The 12,872-nt window shown below is 41.0% G+C and overlaps 2 protein-coding genes across 2 annotated transcripts; both read left to right on the top strand.

Annotated features, from left to right (window-relative positions):
* Positions 1-4,727, top strand: tyrobp (transmembrane immune signaling adaptor TYROBP). The gene is made up of 5 exons (XM_064947225.1): positions 1-262; positions 2,868-2,888; positions 3,056-3,202; positions 3,439-3,503; positions 3,646-4,727. Exons 1-5 carry the CDS (start codon positions 217-219, stop codon positions 3,700-3,702), a joined length of 336 nt encoding a protein of 111 aa, XP_064803297.1. The 5' UTR covers positions 1-216; the 3' UTR covers positions 3,703-4,727.
* A 4,834-nt stretch (positions 4,728-9,561) lies between these two features.
* Positions 9,562-12,181, top strand: LOC135521233 (B-cell receptor CD22-like). Its single transcript, XM_064947158.1, has 5 exons — positions 9,562-9,610; positions 9,866-10,216; positions 10,558-10,815; positions 11,104-11,373; positions 11,904-12,181. The coding sequence occupies exons 1-5, from the start codon at positions 9,562-9,564 to the stop codon at positions 12,179-12,181; spliced, it is 1,206 nt and encodes a 401-aa protein (XP_064803230.1).
* The last annotated feature ends 691 nt before the right edge of the window (positions 12,182-12,872 follow it).

Below are 12,872 nucleotides of genomic sequence, written 5' to 3'. Positions count from 1 at the left end.
AGTCTGCTCCCCCTTTGCTCTCTCACACACAGACACACAGTTACAGGACACACAGACCACTGTCTCTAGCACTCCTAAGGTTTACATATTACCTTGTCTGTTTTGCTGGCTCTACCACAGAGTCATTGGCGACAGATTACCTTGGACAAAGCACCAGGGACCCGAAGCCTTAGACCTCTCCTCTCCTCTAGTCTCCTTAGTAGGACCAGGCTGAAAATGGGCAAGGCCCTCTGTATCGTGGCTCCCCTGAAAGGATTATTTGGTAAGTAGCTCTACATGTGGTCATATTATCAACAAACTATCTGTTGATAAGTAACTGCATGCTAAGGTTACTGTTAGGGTTAGGTTAAGACTAAGGGTTAGGTTAAGACTAAGGGTTAGGTTAAGACTAAGGGTTAGGTTAAGACTAAGGATTAGGGTAAGACTAAGGGTTAGGTTAAGACTAAGGGTTAGGTTAAGACTAAGGGTTAGGTTAAGACTAAGGATTAGGGTAAGACTAAGGGTTAGGTTAAGACTAAGGGTTAGGTTAAGACTAAGGGTTAGGGTAAGAGGTACGTTTAAGGTTAGGATAAGGCTTATTAAGGTTAGTAAATAGTTAGATGACATGTTACTGATCAAGTGTTACCCTTAACCATTACGTTCTCAAGTAACTGAGTTTACCTGTTTTTACATTGTGATCATATTGATAATAGAGTTTCTCTACACAACATAATGTCAGAGGCTTTAGAGAGGCATCCCTAGTTGTAAATCATGGGATTAAGTGTATGGATAAAAGTCAACATTGTGTTGCCCTCTTCATTGACCTGCCAAAGGCTTTTAATATTGTTGATCACTCACTGCTAATTCAGAGGCTTTCCTCAATTTGGCCGAGACCAGGCTGCATGTAACTAGTTTAACACTTTCTTGATAGACAGAACTCAATGTATATCTGCTGATGGTGTTAAATCAGGCTTCCTGGATATTATGAAAGGTGTCCCGTAAGGGTCGATTCCGGGTCCTGTACTTTTTACAGTTTACATTAACAATATCTACTTGTCTGTAAAAAAAATTGTAACCTGCACTTGTATGCCGATGATACTGTTATGTATGCTATTGCCTCCACGGTTGACCAGGCTCTATCTGAACTACAGTCTGACCACACTTTATTGACCTGAAATTAGTACTGAATGCAGGCATAAACCCACCCACTTCTGAGCCTGGTCCATCCACTGGGGAGCCAGGCCCAGCCAATCAGAATTAGTTTTTTCCCCACAAAAGGGCTTTGTGGGTGGGCTTATGCACTTACAGGGCACAGACCAAAATACTCCTCAGTTTCATCAGCTGTCCGGGTGTCTGGTCTCAGATGATCCCGTTGGTGAAGAAGCCAAACGTGGAGGTCCTGGGCTGGTGTGGTTACACGTGGTCTTCAGTTTTGAGGCCAGTTGGACATACTGCCAAATTCTATAAAAGGATGTTAGAGGCGGCTTACGGTAGAGACATTAACATACAATTATCTGGCAACAGCTCTGGTGGACATTACTGCAGTCAGCATGCTAATTGCATTCTCCCTCAAACTTGAGGCATCTGTGACAAAACCGCACACTTTAGAGTGGCCTTTTATTATCTCCAGCACAAGTTGCACCTGTGTAATGATCATGTTGTGAACCAGCTTCTTCCACACCTGTCAGTTGGATCAATTATCTTGGATCGGAGAAATGCTCACTCACAGGGATGTAAACAAAATTTTGTACCAAATTTATGGAACATTTTTGGGATCTTCTATTTCAGCTCATGGAACATGGGACCAACACTTTACATGTTGCATATACATTTTTGTTCAGTATAGTTAACAAGCTGAGAATAAAAATAGGCTTCTTCTATAGAAATATGTCCTGCCTCTCGCTAAATAGTAGAAAGCAGATGATTCAGCCGACGTTGCTATCGGTCCGCGACTATGGCGACTATACGAAGGCAGCTGCCACTTCATTAAAGCCATTAGATGCAGTTTATCACAGTCTACTGCGCTTTATTACTGGCGACAATGTTTGTACAAATCACAGCTCTACTGGAAAGTTGGTTGGCCCTCTGATGTCACGTAGGTTGAAACATTGCTATGGTTTCATTTATAAAGCCCTTTGACAAAAAGTCCAACTGTACCAAACATACTTACTAAACTTTAAACATAGAAGTTACCACCCCCTGTCTCAGGGATGACTAACTCCTAATTCCTTTGGTCTCTACTGAGTGAGGTATATCAGCTTTTAGTTTTCTTGCATGTTATTTGTGGAACAATCTTCAGAATGTTCTTAATTAAATGTGAGGTTCTGGTGCCTCTAGGGCAATTCAGAAAGTTGATTGAGGACCTTATTACTGATTTTGTTTGATTTCTATAACTGTGTTTTTATTTCTGCTTGTGTTTTGTGTTTATATTTTGATGTGTGTATTTTCTGTAATTTATGTATTTCATGGCTCATCTGTAATTCATAGATCATTTAGTTTCAGTATGATTCTCTGATAAAATAGAGGTTAAGTAAATAAGTCAGTAGTAAATATTTTCTAAAGGACACAGGAGCACTTTTCTAAAGGACACATATCTGTTCGAATTCATTTCACTAAACAAATAAATATGATTGTTGAAATAGAGTCTATGTGTTGACTTTTTGAAGTGTTTGTTTGTGCGAGTTGGGGGTGAATTTGGGAGTGAATTTACAAGAAATGTACCCAAAAAGAAGAAGTGTCCTTTTTTCACCTTCATTGGAGTCATTCAAGAGATATTATATAGATGTAAACAGTACATGTTCTGTTATCTGCTTTTGTAAGTGAATTACCATTCCCTTCACTTATATTGCTATTTTCTTTCTTGATCCTTGATCTCTCTTTTCTTTCAGGTCCTGCTGAAGGAGAACAAGGTATTTGGCTGCTGTTAATACCACTATCGATTTTTGTAATAATTGAGAGCAGGTGCATAACTTTAACCACTCTTTATACTATTTCAACTCATCCTATATCCAAAAACTCTTGTGCCACAACCCATGTTTTGACTATGGTCAGTAATCAGAATGCTCTCTCTCTCCAGACTGTGGCCACTGCTATCTGATAGATATGGGGGCAGTGGTGGGAATTATTGCCTGTGACATCATCTTGACCCTCCTCATCGCTCTTGCCGTGTTCTGTTTTGCTACCATCCGGAAGAAGAGGAGTCAACAGGAATCCAGACTGGAGGGTGAGGGGTGTGTGTGTGTGTGTGTGTGTGTGTGTGTGTGTGTGTGTGTGTGTGTGTGTGTGTGTGTGTGTGTGTGTGTGTGTGTGTGTGTGTGTGTGTGTGTGTGTGTGTGTGTGTGTGTGTGTGTGTGTGTGTGTGTGTGGCTGTGTTTGTGTGTGTGTGTGTGACTGTGTGTGTGTGCTTGCTTGCATCCTCCATTAATCCCTAATCCCACTCTGTTTGTCACCTCTCCTCAGGAAAAGGGAAAACAATCACAGCATCAAAAAGGAAGACAGTAGAAATCACAGAGTCTCCCTACCAGGTACGGAGGCACTAACCATAGTAGAGCACAGTCCTCAAAGCATACAGAATATACATTCATATGGAGTAACTGTTTGTCTGGTGTGATCCACTTATGATTCCTTCCCTGTTGAATTGTTTTATTTTTGCCTTTACTGTTGTAGGAGCTGCATGGATTTCAGTCAGACGTGTACAGTGATCTGCAACAGTTTCAGAAATGAGACTACTTTTTTGGACAGACTGCATGTATCTTGCTGCCTGGTGCTTAAATCTGACAAGGACTGAACTTCGCACATCTGGGATTTATATTTATACTCATCTTCTTACTGTTATCTTTCAACTTTTGTGTGTCTGTCTAATTGTAAAATGAATAGAATAGCATTTGACACATTCAAGAGATATTGTATATATTTGACATAAATAGACATGTTAATGTTTGTTTAATAGGCTACCTTTTATAGTGTTGTTTTCTATGATTTACATGCAATTGTTGTTTCATTATATATCTGTTTTATTTGACTTAATTAAGTAATTTCTGTATATTAATGGGGTTATTTTATTCTATGTTTCATAAGTACATAATTTGTATATCGCCAGAAACAGTTCATGGAAGCCCCATTAATATTGCCCTCAGGATGTTGGTGGCACCTTAATTGGGGAGGACTGGAATGGTATCAAACACATGGTTTCTATGGGTTTGATGACATTCCATTCGCTCCTTTCCAGCCATTATTATGAGCCGTCCTCCCCTCAGCAGCCTCCACTGATATTGCCTATTATTAACATTAGTCATATGATCTGAAAAACTATTAGTCAACTGGGATGAAAAACTTCCCAGAGATATTTTAAATTGAGTTTCTGTCTGCTCCCTGTTAGTCATAAGCTGGAGTCCCTTACTCACTATCAACACCAGGGTTGTGGTTAATTCATAATAATGTGGTGGTGGGGGGGGGGGGTCTCTACATCCTCTTTGAAAATCATAAGAAATGAATATAAATATTAATAATTGCCTATGCTTGGAATGTGTTAGCTTGGCTGATGTGTGGATTTAGGTGTTAGGTGTCAACCATAATAGGATGTGTTTCTCAAAAAAATGTCAAAATATTTGTTTGTTTTTTAAGATTTAACAGCTCAGTGCTGTTTATTGTATTGGTTAGGTGGTTACATATCAAATACATTGTTCAATGTTTGTATTCACAACTAAATTATGTCTCCATACCGAAAATAAACATTAACAAAACATTTTGATGAATGAAAATCCTTTCCCCACATTTTTAGACCTACTTCAGATGTGTTGAATGAATTGCATCTTTCTAACACTGACATATTGAGGTAGGTTGTATAATCAAGTAGCATATCTAATCAAAACAAAGACACCACAGTTTTTTGCCCTTGCTGTAGGGTTGGTGAGTTGTAAACAATGGATCGTGTGTCATTTTGAAATTGATTGCGCTGCCACATTTGACTGAGCAGTCACTGGAACGGGAGTAAAGTTTCACTTAATAGATTAATAGACCAGGCTGGTCTCATAGACTAGACACCACATAGTAAACAAAAATCTGGGACGCTGAAATTAGTATGTTAAGTTTCTTATGGTTACAAAAGTATAACTCAAATGTCTAGCAACTTTAGTATTTTAGCTAATTAGCAACTTTGCTCCTACTTACTACCTTTTAGCTACTTTGCAACTATTTAACATGTTAGCTAACGTAAACTCACCCCATTCCGTACAAATGTGGCAAACAGAACATTCAAACGAGGCTACGAAGAAAACGAATAGGACTGTAGCGACTGTGTTGACTTCAAAATCGGGGGTGTGAACTCGGTTTCTATTCAAGCCTTGATCGACATGGTAATGGCTCTATAGTATTGGAGAAAAGTTGAAAAAACTGACCCTCCGTTACATCTTGAAATGTCATGTCGTAACGTACAGCACGCATAAAGCAACTATTTCTGTCTTACAATCTCTCTCCACCAGGTGTAGCACTTCTATTATCCATTCAAAACAAGAAATGGTCAGTAACGGGGGGATACCAAGTCATTTTTTTCGTCATCATTGCATGCGATCATCATTCTCAAAGCCGCTGTTTACTTCTAAGATCACTTTAGCACCGCCCTAAAATCCCGATTCAAATTTGACACAAACCTTAAAATAGTTATGTAATGACACATTATATAAACTCTTTATATTGATATATTTACATTTTAGAGGCGATAAGGGGATAAATTGGACAGATCGAGTGAAAAAAAGCTATTTTCCCACACAACATTCTCCTTCTCACTATCACGCATTAGCTTCGCTTCCCCACCTGCCATTTAAAAAAAAGACCTGACGCTTGAATTATGCAGAAATGGGCAGCTTTTAGGTCATGTAATTGATTCTGTTGGAAAGGGGAGAAATTGTGCTTTACAAAGGTATTGACATTACAGTTGATCTGGAAGTATTAAGTTTTTGGGGCGCTTATAATAAGGGCAATTGTACGGACCAAGGCAATGTACCAGTTTACGTGAGTTTACGTTAACCCTTCCCCTAACCCTAACCTTAACCCTTTAACCTAAATAATAACCCTAATCTTAACCAGTGGTGTAGTGCTATTTTGTTAGGTGAAGGAGCACAAAAATAACATGTTTTCATCAATCAAAGTTTGTACTGACAGATGTAGCCAATGGAATAGCCTATCATTTTAGAATATGCATAAAATGCATCCTCCAATTGCAACATCTGGCTATGCCCACACATTTTGTTTAAAGAACATGTTCTGTTTTTAATACCATTAAACAGGCTTAGGCTACCTAATTTCAAAATAGGCTATCATCAAAGTCAATCGTGAATGATAATTATTCATGTTTTACCAGTGAAAAGTCCAAACTGCTTCTCCGTGCCAATCATTTGATTGATCATAATCATTGCTGTTTCTAAGTGAATTAGAGACGATGGTGCTAACAAACTATTAGCCTTTCTTGTATTTTGTTTCAAAATATATATCCTGCCTAGCGACGAACTCTGTTGAGTTTTGACACATCATTTTTGGGGGACTATTCAGCTCAGGCTAACCATCCTAATATCTCATTAGAGATGAGGTGGTGTTTTTGATGTAACAGTAATGATAAAGGCCTACTATGCTATAGTATTATATTCTGTTCTGTAAAATGAAAATGAATAATTATGTGATCTAGACATTGATTCAGCATTGATCTAACTACTAAACGAGCACCATTTTGAGAAGTAATAATCTTCTATTTGTAATAATAAGAATAATAAGTGATGAAAATTATCATTAGGCGTAGGCAACAGATTTTGATGAGATGTCATTTTAAGCAATCGTAGCACCCTTCGTGGTGTTGACAGGACAGCGCCAGGATCACACAATTATGTTAATAAAGTTTAACCAACTTGTGGTGCTGGAGGATAGCTGAAGGGTAGCTCAGCCATTTGGCCAGTTCAGGAACAAACAACAATAATCCTTCAGTAGGCCTGTAGCCTAATAGGCCTGTGATTACTGTATGTGGTGTAATTATTTGTAGGCTATAGCCTAATGAAAATACAAATACATACAGTAGTGGTCACAAGTTGTTCTGGGTTCCACTGTTCAAGAGGGGGTCCTTGGAGTTTTATGAATATCGAGGCAGACACACGTGTGTGCACACGGAGACTATTGTTCGGCATCATTATCGACAACGCCAGTGAGAAGACAGGGAAGAAATCACCATTTACCTACCTCTAGGCTGTTAAACAGTACCCTTCAAAAGTCTGGACACACCTACAGTGCTCATTCAAGTGTTGTCGTTTTTTTTAAACTATTTTCTACATTCCAGAATAATAGTGAAGACATCAACGCTATGAATTAACACATATGGAATCATGTAGTAACAAAAAAAAGTGTTAAACAAATAAAAATATATGTTATATTTTAGATTCTTCAAAGAAGCCACCATTTGACTTGACTACAGCTTTGAACACTATTGGCATTCTCTCAACCAGCTTTATGGGGAATCCTTTTCCAACAGTCTTGAAGGAGTTCCCACATATTCTGAGCACTTGTTGGCTGCTTTTCCTTCACTCTGTGGTCCAACTCATCCCAAACCATCTCAATTGGGTTGAGGTCGGGTGATTGTGGAGGCCAGATCATCTGATGCAGCACTCCATCACCCTCCTTGGTCAAATAGCCTTTACACAGCCTGGAGGTGTGTTTTGAGTCATTGTCCTGTTGGAAAAAAAATGATAGTCCCACTAAGCGCAAACCAGATGGGATGCCGTATTGCTGCAGAATGCTGTGGTCGCCATGCTGGTTAAGTGTGCCTTAAATTCTAAATAAATCACTGCTAGTGTCACCAGCAAAGCACCCCCACACCATCACACGTCCTCCTCCACGCTTCACGATGGGAACCACACATGCAGGGAGCATCTGTTCACCTACTCTGTATCTCACAAAGACTTGGTGGTTGGAACCAAAAATCTAAAATTTGGACTCATCAGACCAAAGGACAGATTTCCACCGGTCTAATGTCCATTGCTCATGGTTCTGTGCCCAAGCAAGTCTCTTCTTATTATTGGTGTCCTATAGTAGTGGTTTCTTTGCAGAAATTAGACCATGAAGGCCTGATTCACTCTGTCTCCTCTGAACAGTTGATGTTGAGATGTGTATGTTACTTGAACTCTGTGAAGCATTTATTTGGGCTTCAATCTGAGGCTGGAAACTCTAATGAACTTGTCCTCTGCAGCAGAGGTAACTTTGGGTCTTACTTTCCTGTGGGGGTCCTCATGAGAGCCAGTTTCTTCACAGCCCTTGATGGTTCTTGCAACTGCACTTGAAGAAACTTAAAGTTCTTGAAATGTTCCATATTGACTGACCTTAATGTCTTAAAGTAATGATGGACTGTCTTTCTCATTGCTTATTTGCTCTGTTCTTGCCATAATATGGGCTTAGTCTTTTACCAAATAGGGCTATCTTCTGTATACCACCCCTACTTTGTCACATCACAATGGATTAGATCAAACACGTTAATTAAGAAGGAAAGAAATTCCACAATTTAACTTTTAACAAGGCATACCTGTTAATTGAAATGCATTCCAGGTGACTACCTCATGAAGCTGGTTGAGAGAATACCAAGAATGCCACCAAGGTAAGGTGACTACTTTGAAGAATCTCAAATAAAAAATATATTTAGATTTGTTTAGCTCTTTTTTTAGTTACAACATGATTCCATATGTGTTATTTCATAGTTTTGATATCTTCACTATTATTCTACAATGTAGAAAATAGTAAAAATAAAGAAAAACCCTTGAATGAGTAGGTGTGTTCAAACTTTTGACTGGTACTGTACATATTTATTTGGTTTGTCATGGAATTGTACTAGGAATTCAATCAAATGTATTTAGAATTGATCAGAAAACATTTTCCATAAATAATTTTACCAGGTCCATGTATTCTCAAATTGCAAAAAGTGAGGGAGCACCTCTCGTTTGCACTCCGGCAGCACTACACCCCTAACCTTAACCCTAACCCCTAGCCTAGCTTATGTTAGCCACCTAGCTAATGTTAGAGTTTAACTTTAGCCACAACAAATTGAAATTCATAACATATCATATGAAATAGATTATGGATAACTACAAATTAATGCATACCATACCAAACGTAATTTACTAATTTGAGCGTCCCGGATTTTCGTTTACTTTCTTACGTCTGCCCATGAGTCCAGGTTGCATAATCGGAGCTAACGCGGGTTGTGGAGGAGAGCTCGGCAGGAGCATGATTCGACATGGTTAGAGGTGATGGCTTGAGACTCGAGACTGACCCGTCCCCGCCTCCTCTTCTATCTTATCCTAGGTTGGGTCAGCCTCACAAACAAATTCCGAGACCTGCGTCCTCATAATAATAGACACCGATTGCCCGGCGCGCAGACTGACTTTCCTGGCTACTCTGTGAGAAAAGAGGACAAGGACACCTGGCGAGGTGGGTCTTCGGTGATCTATTGGTCATGATGATGTTGATGCTGATCGTTGCTTTCGTTCCTTCTGGTCACTCATATCAATTTTCACTCTCTGGTTGAATTTGACTTTGTAGGGCTTGTGCGGAGACATGTTAACAGTTGCGTTTGCATTGAGCGTCATCCTCACCGCTTTACCAGGTAACTGCATAATACAACTTATTGCACCTTAGTTACCGGCATTTTATTAAATGCCACTTCAGTAGCCTATGGCCTATGTTCTAAAATCATTCTGTTCTGTGCTTATACTTCTAAAGTTACCCAGGTGTCCTTGCATTGCGCACAGGTTATTTATATGGTATTGATCTGTGAGACAGACAGTCAGCAGCAGGCAGCACACGAGGACACCCTGCACACATTATTGGCTTCATCAGTAATGTTTGTGTTTTCTTCCAGGCTCTGGGGGTAGCAAGTGGACTGTGTCCTTCACCAGGAGAGAGATCTGTGTCTGGGCTGGGACCACTGTCACTCTCCCTTGTTGGTATGACTACCCATCAGGACACACTGTCAGGAGGGTGATGTGGTTCAGGGTCTCTGGCCGGAGGGAGTTTGCCCACCACTCTGACTCCAGCTTGGTTAGCATGTCTTATAGAGGAAGGACAAAGTATACAGGCAGCCATAAAAGCTGTGGGATCCAGATCACCAACGTGAACCTTGGCGATGCTGGACAGTACCACTTCAGGTTTGAGACAGACCACCCACAGGGACGATGGACCTCCCCGGACACCGTCTCACTCTTTGTCACAGGTCAGTCATCCATCCTGCATATCAAAACAGCTTTTGTAATTTTGGTTCATTTGATTAAATTTCTATAAGTCCCATGTTAATCTGTGCTTGAAATGTATTCATTGTAGCATGTTGTGGAGCATATCCATTGACATTTACCATGTTCACTGTGATACATGCTTCTCCGAGCCACAATTATTCCAGGACATACACATACAGTAACTGTCTCTAATACACACAGCTGTTGAGGCTATATCAACGCCTTACATCATAGCACAGAGGAATATAATGTTAGGTAAACAAATCAGAGTTATATTCGTTGAATGTTGTTCCATAATTCTCTCTGTCTGTGTTGCTCCCAGAGCTTCAGGTTCAGGTCCATCCTGCGAGGACAGCCAACATGTTTGGCCCAGGAGAGACAGTGTACCTGGGCTGTATGGCCAGAGGCTGTGCTGCAGAAGGGAGGAGTCTTGCTCTCTACAGGAACGGCATCAACCTGGGATCACCTGAGAAGTGGCTGACCATCTTCAACTTTGACAGCCAGCACGCTGGTACCTACACCTGTCGCCCAATCCCCCCACAGAATGTCCAATCTCCGCCGCTGGCCTTGGCTCTGGGACGTGAGTAGTGTTTATGTGTGATTGACGTTTGAATTTTCATGACCTTATAGTTTTCAGTTAGTATTTACTTTCTATCCCCCGTCTCTCCCTCTCGCTCTCTCTCTCCCCTCTCCATCTTCCCATTTCATTTTCTTCTTTTCATTATCTTCACCTCTTAAATCAAACCCTATTTTATTGGTCACATACACATGTTTAGTAAATGTTATTGCGGGAATAGCAAAAGGCTGGTGTTTCTAGCTCCAACAGCGTAGTAACTCTCTCTCCTTCGCTCTCCCCAACATCCCCTAGATGCTCCTCGTTCCACAGTGATTGAGGTGAGTCCCATGGGTGTGGTAGTGGAGGGGGTCTCTGTGACTATGACCTGCAACAGCAGTGGGGCTCCGGTGGTGGAGAGCTATGCCTGGTTTAAGGACAGGGAGAGTGGCAGCATTCCAGACAGCTTCAGACCCCAGCTCCACCTGAAGAGGGTGTCCCACACCGACCGGGGAGAGTACTTCTGTGTGGCACGCAACCCACTTGGTACAGAGAGGTCCAAACCTGTCCTGCTCAACGTCACATGTAAGGGCTGGCTGTTGGTATCTGTGCATGTCTATACATTATCAGTGCGTATTTAGTGTTTTTAGACAAACATTGATTGCGGTACGGTTTTGGAAGCAGTTGATACCATGGAATTGGAATTCTAGTTCTATGGTCAATACAACAATTAGTGTATAGCTAGTGAGTCTGATATGGTCATATTAAGTTATTGCCTTCTATAGGGAATAAAAGTATATTACTGTTGAAAAGATTGAACATCTATTCATCTTTCACATGACCAAGTGCCAAACTGCCAGTAGTTCATGACACTGTCTGTGAGGGTAGTCTTGGTCAATCATGATTGGGTAATATGTTTATTTTAGCAACTATAGGGGCATCATTCGTCACAAGGCCTACAACAGGAAGTTACAGTACACTTTCCACAATGTCCACAAGAGCATTTTGACTTCTTAAATTGTCACTGCATAACTCTACTTTTCATACCTGCAATTTATGTTACTACTCTGCTAAGCGAATACATCATAACAATAATGTATTGTTTTGTTGTCCAGACTCTCCAAAGAGCACCAAGGTGTTGGTTAGTCCAACAGGAGACATCAAGGAAGGCTACTCTGTCAACCTGACCTGCAGCAGCAAGGCCCACCCCCCAGTGGACCGCTATGCCTGGTTCAAGATCATGGGGGGTCAGACCTGGGCCAAAGGTTCAACACAGAACCTCTCCTTCTCCAGCGTCCGCTCACAGAACGGAGGACAGTACTACTGCACGGCCTGGAACCAACATGGACAGGGCAGCTCCTCTGTTTTCACCCTCGCCATTCTCTGTAAGTAAAACAACAAGATTTCTCTAAAATCACTGGAGCTGATATTGTTATGAAACGGTCAGGAAATCTGATAATGGTTCCTGACCGCACACTGTAAATTGATGAAAATACTGTGGTCATTTTGCAAGCTGTTCTATTCCAAGAGAGAGATATGGTGTACACTGAGTGTACAAAACATTAGGAACACCTTCCTTCAGAACAGACTCAATTTGTCGGGCCATGGACTCCCATAGGGATGCTGGCCTATGTTGACCTCAATGCTTCCCACAGTTGTGTCAAGTTGGCTGGATGTACTTTGGGTAGTGGACCATGCTTGATACACACAGGAAATTGTTGAGCGTGAATAATCCAGCAGTGCTGCAGTTCTTGACACACCCAAACTAGTGTGCCTGGCACCTTCTACCGTACCCTGTTCATAGGCACTTAAATATTTTGTCTTGACCATTCACCCTCTGAGTGGCACACATACACAATCCATGTGTCAATTGTCTCAAGCCTTAAAAATCCTTCTTTAACCTGCCTCCACCGCTTCATCTACACTGATTGAAGTGGATTTAACAGGTGACATCAATAAGGGATCATAGGATTCACCTGGTCAGTCTATGTCATGTTTTGTCCACTCAGTGTATGTCCAACCTCAGGAGTGTGTTAAGGTGACCAGGAGTGTGTGTGGAGCCAGTGTGCTGCTCAGGTTCCTCT

Source organism: Oncorhynchus masou, chromosome 29 (assembly GCF_036934945.1).
Source record: "Oncorhynchus masou masou isolate Uvic2021 chromosome 29, UVic_Omas_1.1, whole genome shotgun sequence".
Classification (NCBI taxonomy): Eukaryota; Metazoa; Chordata; class Actinopteri; order Salmoniformes; family Salmonidae; genus Oncorhynchus; species Oncorhynchus masou.
This window is presented reverse-complemented; position numbering and strand designations above follow the sequence as displayed.

Excerpts from the sequence above, each read along its gene's own strand:
- tyrobp (XM_064947225.1), top strand. The coding sequence starts at position 217 with ATGGGCAAGGCCCTCTGTATCGTGGCTCCCCTGAAAGGATTATTTG. Across the intron at positions 263-2,867 it reads TCCCCTGAAAGGATTATTTG|GTCCTGCTGAAGGAGAACAA; the intron begins GTAAGTAGCTCT and ends CTTTTCTTTCAG. Across the intron at positions 2,889-3,055 it reads TCCTGCTGAAGGAGAACAAG|ACTGTGGCCACTGCTATCTG; the intron begins GTATTTGGCTGC and ends CTCTCTCTCCAG.
- LOC135521233 (XM_064947158.1), top strand. The coding sequence starts at position 9,562 with ATGTTAACAGTTGCGTTTGCATTGAGCGTCATCCTCACCGCTTTACCA. Across the intron at positions 9,611-9,865 it reads CATCCTCACCGCTTTACCAG|GCTCTGGGGGTAGCAAGTGG; the intron begins GTAACTGCATAA and ends GTTTTCTTCCAG. Across the intron at positions 11,374-11,903 it reads TGTCCTGCTCAACGTCACAT|ACTCTCCAAAGAGCACCAAG; the intron begins GTAAGGGCTGGC and ends TTTGTTGTCCAG.